The sequence below is a fragment of the Buceros rhinoceros genome, unplaced genomic scaffold (assembly GCF_000710305.1).
Source record: "Buceros rhinoceros silvestris isolate BGI_N320 unplaced genomic scaffold, ASM71030v1 scaffold1407, whole genome shotgun sequence".
NCBI lineage: Eukaryota > Metazoa > Chordata > Aves > Bucerotiformes > Bucerotidae > Buceros > Buceros rhinoceros.
In genome coordinates this window covers 53000-61083 of record NW_010421350.1, presented here as the reverse complement: position 1 = coordinate 61083, position 8084 = coordinate 53000, and the positions used below count along the sequence as shown (strand labels likewise).

The window sequence follows — 8084 nt, the reverse complement described above, 5'->3', positions numbered from 1 at the left end:
CCCTACAGCTAATTATTTGTAAAGTATCTCCTGCATGCAGGTTCTCTGCAGTCCTATAGATAAAGGGCAGTCTGCATCCTTCACTGGAGCAGGGACACAGATAGGTATTTCTTACCTGAAACTTGTAAGGGGGAGCTGTCTAAATATGGTATGTTCTTCCATCAGGCACTGACACTGGCCATCTTTTCAAGTTTTTGGAGGCAGATCAGCAGATCTAGAGTGTAAACAAGATGCCCAGGTCTCCTTTTTAGAAAACTAGATAGAAAAAGCAGCCCTTGCCTGGAAGAATTTGCAGCTTGAACTTAAGTAAACTAACTTTTTTTTTCAATTCAGCAGCACTAAACAATTTAAAGGATGAAAACCAGCTTTTGTTTAAGCCTTTCAAAATCTTGAATCAGCTTGTTTCCCTTTCATACAGGGTATTTATTAAGCAAAGTTCCTGTATTTCATGGCTTGAGGCAACAGTGTAATATTGATGCTCCAGCTTGATTTAACTTAGTGTTTTCTTGGAACTAGAACACAACTGAACACAGCTTCTGGAGAAAATCTTGAACAGCTCATTCCGCATTTCTTTGCAGTGCCAGGTTAAAAGATGGGGCTGAAATAGTGGGCATCTGTCGCTTCTTAGGACAGTTGTCATGAAGCATCCGTTGCAGTAGCTTGACTGACTTGTGCTTCAATGAATTCTGAGCCAAGAGGAAAACCTTTCTTCCACATAAGAGAAAAGTGAGGAAGACAATTTTGGGCATTTATCTTAAACAAAATAAGTGGTGCTTATGCTTAAGAGTCAATTTCCTTTTGGGTCAGAATGTTTTGCTTCACTCCATTAGATTTAATGTCATTTTGCCATTGCAAGTTTTCTTTTTTGTTTTGTATTTAGGCTGAATCATTTGAGTGAGTCTTTGGCATGCAATGAAATAATTAATAGTCTTAAAAAAAAAAATTCTGATTACTTAGATTCTGATGGTTAATATGCCTCAAATACAAATTTTGCTGTGCTGTCCCTGGAGATGGTGTTGTATATTCATAGGAATTCCAAGAAATCCCTGTAATTCCCATAGTTGCGCCTGTGGCCATGACTGGTTTGTTTTTATTTTTTTAACAAAAGCCCCTAACTCTGTTTCAGATGTCCAAAAGGTGGTGCTAGTATCTTCTTCATTGGAAATCCCTGTTCAGACTCCGCAGGCTTTGGAACTTTCTGCACCTGCTGATCTGGATAAAACTACAACTGAGTTGGCTGACTGGTTGCTATTGATTGACCAGATGCTCAGGTCAAATATAGTCACCGTGGGAAATACTGAAGAGATCAATCGGACTATTGCACGGATGAAAGTATGTGTTTTTGTGAAGGCTAGTGGATTGGAAAATTGGCTCATGCTTTAATAATAGCTTGCACATTCAGTAAAGCAATTATATGTGTTTAAAAAAAAAAAAAAACAACAACCACCAAAAACCACATCAAAAATTTAACTGCAGTAAATGCTTAACTTGAAAATTACACTTTAAGTGCTGTTGTTATTTACACTTCTCTGCCCTCTTAATTCCTGTGTCCCTGTGTGAGCTAGGCAGTGCTGTTTTTTTGTTCTAAAAAAAGCATGTAGAGAATCCCTCCTGAAAATGATGTCTTTTTGAGAATGTATAGATAGCTTATGCTAAAGACTTTGAGTAGCTTCATACTTGCTTGGAGGGTGACCTTTATGATTCACTTTTTAGTGTTTCTGTTGTGTTGCAGTTAGACTCAACTGATTTTCAGAGACAGGCTAAAATGATTAAAAGTTGTAACCTCAATGCTTGTGATGTAAGTGTTTGTTTCTGTTGATAGCTCATGCTATGCTGAGACATGTCTGGGGCAGTATTTGAGAGATGTATGCCACCGTTAAGGTTCATTTTATTTGACTTGATATCGATAACATAAGTAACTGTAGTGTAAAAGCTGCAGGTGGAAAAAGTACTGAGCTATTTTCATGGCTGTCTAATGTAATCTGGAATTTGGACAATGTGATGTACAGTAACTTTGGAAACTTTCTTTTAACTGTATAATACTTGTAATATGGGCTTCTGGTACATGGTTGCAGTAAAATAACCATGTTTTTTATACAATAATCTTATTGTTCTTCCCTCTTCTTTTCCATCTCTCTTTCTCTCCCTGCACCTGCTGCCCTCCAACCCCATATATCTATATATATAAATAATCAGAGCTTAGAAAGAGGAAAATAAGTTACAGGAGAGTGAAAAATAGATATTGAAAAATACAGTGCAGTCACTGGGTGTTTAACCACAGTCAGTGGTTGTTTAGTGCAGTGTCATGGTTTAACCACAACCCCATGGAAACTCTGTGGTTTGTGCAGGTTAACCTTCACTTCTAGATTGTCAGTAACTGTAATTCAGAATATATAGCAGTGCTATAAAACTGTGACAATTCAGGGTTATGCTGATGTTGACTAAATTCTGTATTTTGGATTTAAAAACTGTATCTTAATTCTCAACAGATAACAAAGGCAGATTTGGACCAGCGGCATCCTCAGCTTGATTCTGTTTTTACATTGGCTCAGAATTTGAAAAATAAAACTTCCAGTTCAGACATTAGGACAGTGATCACAGAAAAATGTAAGTTTCTCCATTTTGTGTTTGCAAATACAGTGTTTCCATAACAATTAAAAAAACTTTGTATCTTTTTCTTAAACTCTTCTATTTTGAGCCTAGCTGAAGTTGTCTTCCTTGAACAAACTGAAAACTTAGTTTAAGTGGCTTTCACTCTAACACTCTAATGAAAATTCCCGGAGCAAGAATTGACACTTGTTTTCTTGACTGGTCAGTTTTTCAAGTATGAAGGTAAATATTTTTGCTGGTATTTCAAAATACCTTATGAAGAATTTGAGTTACTTGGCAACCACAGACCAAGGGATGAGGACCATTTATTTACTGATAAAAGGACCTAATTGAGTATCTTTGTTTTTGTTGAGCTATGGTGCGCTGGAAGTGTAGTGATAAGCATGAACGTGTTGGTTTAGGACAGTAACTCTGCACATGTACTTTTGAAATGATTGTCTGAGAGTTAGTAGAGCTTTTAAGTCACCTGTACGTACCTGAAAACTGAGTTTCCAGTTTAAAGGTCCCTATCCCTTTTGAAAATTTCTTTCACTCATACTTAACAGAAAGAAAACATTCAGTTGGCACTAACTGAAACTAAGGGACAACGTATTCTTTGAACTCTTAAGCTTTGGCAGTTGCTAAGTTTAGAAAATTCATGCAGCGGCATATATCACAGAAGAAGAAATGATGAGATATATTTCCTTATGTTCTTCTCTGCACTGTAGTTTTCCTTTACCTCATCTACATTTCTTTGGTGTCTATAAGACTTGCTGGAGATAACAGTCAGACAGAAAGCCTAAAGGCAGAGAGTAAGGCCCGGTGCAGAGAGTAAGATTATCTTGGCCATTAATAGGGAAAAATGTATCAGGAAATATTCCTTCTATAATATTAATAATACTGTGTAAACATCAAATATCCATCCATTTCAGTTGGTGTTGAAGGCAGCTGTTTCTCAGGGATATTTTTTCCTTCCAGCTTTATAGGGAGAGCCTATGCACTTAGAGTTTTTTTTTGTCACCCTTCATTAGCCAGCATACAGGGTTATAGCCTTTTTTCACTCCTGCTGTTTTTGCTTTTGCTATTTTGGTGAAACCACTGATTTCTCCCAGCAGCTGCTGGTTTCCTTTGAACATACTCTTTATCCAATGTAATAACATTTCTATTTTTTCTGTAATAAAAACCTATATTATTATTTGCTGTTGGGTTACTGAAGCTTTCTTCTAAGCTCTCGTTTAGTGTGACCTATGTCATGCCTGAAAATGGATCCAAAAATTGCCTGTGGGTTGAAACTGATGACTCTGTATTGGGCAGATTATTGGGTTTGTCCACCAGTAACACTGTTACTCTGACAAGTAGGCTTTGCTGCCACAGTCTCAGAGAAACCAACCTGAATGTTATTGAACGTAATAAAGTTAAGAGATCTTCCCAAGCAGATCAGGCATAATGCCTTTGTATAACTGTAGGAAGTTTAAAAAAAAAAAAACACAACGGGTAATGTTCACTTAAGTGGTTTTAGCTTAAGCACAACTTCAGCATTTTTTATGTCATGTAAGACTGAAGCGACCTGAGTATCAAGTGGTGTTAGTTTTCTAAAACGATTGCATACTTACTGGTTAGATAAGTATATTGGATGTGTAACATGCTGCCTACCTGTAACTGCTCAGAGTACAGATATACTCGGGATATCTAGCTTAGTTTTTTTTTATTTGTTTGCTGTTGCTTTTCAACTCTTTAGTTCTACTGATATAATGTGTTCCTAATAACTGTCATGACAGGTAATAGGGAAACCTATTTTCACCTCTATAGACTTTCAAGTAATACTCTTTATGTCTGCAAGTGTAAGCAAAAGTTACGATGCTATTAATTTCTCTCTGAAGGCAAACTGCTTTCCCTGATGCCCTATTTCTTGTCCTTAGGCTTTTGTCATGTTGTCTTTTTCACCTTTTGTTTGTTAAAGGTTATTTGTTTATTAAAGGTTAAAACCTGTTTATTGATCATCTAATGTAGCTTTATTGAGAAGGGAATGGGATACTTGAAGGAAGTGGGGTGTGATCAATAGCTTCTCTTTTCTGCTGTGTAATCTACATAAGCCCATGATGGAATGAAATGCCAAAGTAGGTTGTTTACTGGAGTGTTTCTTCCTTGCCCAGAATGGTAGTACAGGTACTACTAGACTGCCTTCCACACACACTGGTCTGGAAAGCTTAGTTCATTTGGTATAAGCTATCCAGATCTAAACAGTGTTTATTTATTTGTTTGCTTGTACTGGTTTAAGTTGCGGATGCACAATGACTTGCTGGTATAGTCATCACCCAAAAATTGTTCTCTTTGGAGCTCTGCTACTGGCATATCTGAGCAGTGCAGCTCCAGCAGATTTGCCTCTTACATGTGTGTGCTTAAAAAGTAAGATAATGCTTTGGAAATAATCCACAAATAATAGTTGTTACCTGTATGCTGACCTGCTTAAACAAGAGGTAGTCAAACACCTGCACTTTTTGTTTGCTTCTGTGAATGTGTAAACTAACTGGGGAACTAAAATACTGAATATGGCAACTACTGTATTTGAAATTGAATTGTATTGTTGCCTCTTGTCCTGAGAATTAAGTGGTAGTTATGGCTACCTGTTTGTTTGCCTCAAGTTTTTCATATTCTGTATTGTCCTCCACAGTGGAGAAGGTGAAAAACCAGTGGGACAACACCCAGCATGGCGTGGAGATGCGACAGCAGCAGCTGAAGTACATGCTGACAGACAGCATGCAGTGGGATGAGCAGAGGCAAGAAATGGAGCACCTCATGGAGCAGTGTGAGATCCGTCTGTGTATGCTCCTGCAGGCCCCTAAAGAGATGCTTGCCAAACAGATTTCAGACAACAAAGTAAGACCATCTATGCTTTTTTCTGTAGCAGACTTCTAAGTCTATGTAATTATACTGGATTCAGTCGATACGGAAACATGCAGTTCGGTTCTGTGACTGATTAGGCAATTCTGTCTCTTTTGGGGCATGATATATTCTATATTTTCTCTATTTACGTATCAGACCTCCTGATAATCACTTTCTGTGAGGGAAGCAGGTGGAATGTGTTTATACGTGTCTTTCTGTTAACGTAGTTTAAATGAATATATGGTGTAGCATCAGATAAATGATATTATGCAAAAAAAGCTTGACCCTCAGAACAATATACAGACAGCCACAGAAGGCAGCACATAGTAAAACCTATTAATAGTAGTTTAGTAAACTCAGGAATGGACCAATTTATTTAAAATTATCCTGAATTTCAGTTCTGATGGGTGCCAGCCATATTCAACATTTTTTTTTAACAATCCCATGCAATCTTCACTGCTTTTCGTATTACAACAAATCTGCAGTGAAAAATCAGTAAGTGTGATGTCCTTTGTCCTGGTGACTGTCCAAAAAAGGACAGCCTGTAGATGGCACAGGATGAGAACTTGAGACAAGTGAGGAGGGACTCTTATCAGTGCAATATTTAGAACAGAGTTATGACAGAACTGCAAAAAGTGTGTTTGTATACATATGTATTCATGAAGGGACAACGTAGGGGTGCAGCTGTATGATTGTGAGAATTCCTCACTGATACATAGCTATTTCAGTAAACAGTAAAATTGTGTGCCTTTAATCACCGATTTCTACATGAACAGGGGATTGGAAATGGACTAATATGTCTGCTTTGCTTTAAGTGAAAGAAGGCCTGTGCCCAAACACAGCACAGAGATTGTAAGGTACAACTGGACATATATATATATGCAAATACTTTTTTCATTTAGAAAAAATCTTGAGTTCAGGATTCTGCAAAGACAAAGCACCTTATGAATATCTTGCCACAATAAGCAAATACACCTGATTTATTTTCTTCATTTAAACAAAAACCCCCCACAAAACAATGGAATCAAATTATGCTGTGCACTTCATTTATGCCACTTTTAGCTGCTGCTTATATCACTATTATCATAATTTGAATTTATTCACACTACTAAACATATGGAGGTGTTTTTACTTCTGTTGCCAGTAAAACACAGAAAAGGGTTCTGTGGAGTCTCTGGAAAACAGCGTTTTTCCTCACCAATTTATGTGTTGATTGTTTCATTGTCAAAACACTTAGGGTCCGTAGATTTTTAAGATTTTTCTCCTAGTGAAAAATATGCACATCTTCTGTTTTTTAAAAAAAGGCAAAAAGGGTTTTATAATATGATAAAATGCATAATGTGAAAAATACTCTGATTTTTATTTTTCTCTGCCTCATTCTGGAATTGCTTTTTAGCTGTTAGTACAGGATTTGCATAGAGGTGACATCACAGTAGCTGCGTTCAATGATCTTTCAAATAAACTTCTTCGAGAGTATCGTGATGATGACACAAGGAGGGTGAAGGAAACCACTGACCAAATGAACACTTGTTGGGTTAATCTGAACCAAAGGTAATTACCAGATTTCACTCTATATATAGCTGTTTGTGTCTTAAACTTGTATCCTGTGTATACATGTGTATTGCCATCTCTTTCCTGTCTGTTTTACTGCAGCATCTAGGAATACTGTGGATAAGTCGTCAATTACAGTAAAGCTGGTTTAAATTTTGATGATTGAAATTCCCGCAGTTCACTGTGGAAGGCTTCTGTATGACTTCTCATTTATGTGGTCAGGTTTTTTTAAGGGAGGAAAAAATGTACTACTTATGTTTGGTGTCAGGTTTGCCTGTAGCTCTTATTCTCAAAGTGTCTTTGAAGAGGTCCTGTCCAGTTCATTGATGCTTTATGTATTTGTAGTTTGTTGCTGTGCTTTCTTTTCATAAGGCTCCAAATATTCAGCTTGATCTTCTAACACATTAGTTAATTATGGCCTTTCACGTAACGGAAACTTCCCCTGAATGGGGCTTCACTTTGGGTTCCTGAGTGCGATGCTTCTAGCACTCACATCTAGAAAATACTTGAACTATAGAAACTGAGATTTACTTAAAACTTAGTTCTTCCTATTCATCTTCTATTAAGACATATTTGCAATTATGTCTTAATGAAAATACAGTATTTCCCCATGCATAGCATTTTTTTTATTTCAAGGTAATCTGAACTGTGAAGAAATTCTTTTTAGTCCTTGATAGACAACATTTAGAATGGTGTTTGACTGTAGAATGGTGTTTAAGCCTGCAGCTTAAAAGATGGTATGTTTCGTGGTTAGAGGGGCAGAAGAAAAAATTGATCCTGTGTGCATGGGAAGGTTACAACCAAAGTCTATATATACACGTGCATGTAAAAGAAGCAGCAGCTTTTGCAATGACATGTCCATTAAGGGAATAAAAATCCTGTGTAATAAAGGCTCTGAGGGTGATGTTATATCCTGGGGAATGAATGCTCCTCGCTCAAAGAAGTGGCAAGAAGCAGAGTAGAATGTTGTCTTTTATGTCTTTGGAGGAAACTGGTACTTCTGTCATTTTCAACTTCGAATGTGGCAGCTGATTTCCTGGTTATGTCTGTTGAAACATGAG

General features: G+C 37.1%; 1 protein-coding gene across 1 annotated transcript in view; it reads left to right on the top strand.

The window, feature by feature from the left end:
• LOC104496470 (utrophin-like) overlaps nt 1–8084 on the top strand; it is a gene marked incomplete at both ends in the record, with an annotated part of 28906 nt that overhangs the window by 15381 nt on the left and 5441 nt on the right. The window contains 4 exons of the mRNA XM_010139595.1: nt 1127–1332; nt 2490–2607; nt 5261–5466; nt 6869–7023. Coding sequence (XP_010137897.1) covers nt 1127–1332; nt 2490–2607; nt 5261–5466; nt 6869–7023 — 685 coding nt within the window. The remainder of the gene's footprint in view (nt 1–1126; nt 1333–2489; nt 2608–5260; nt 5467–6868; nt 7024–8084) is intronic.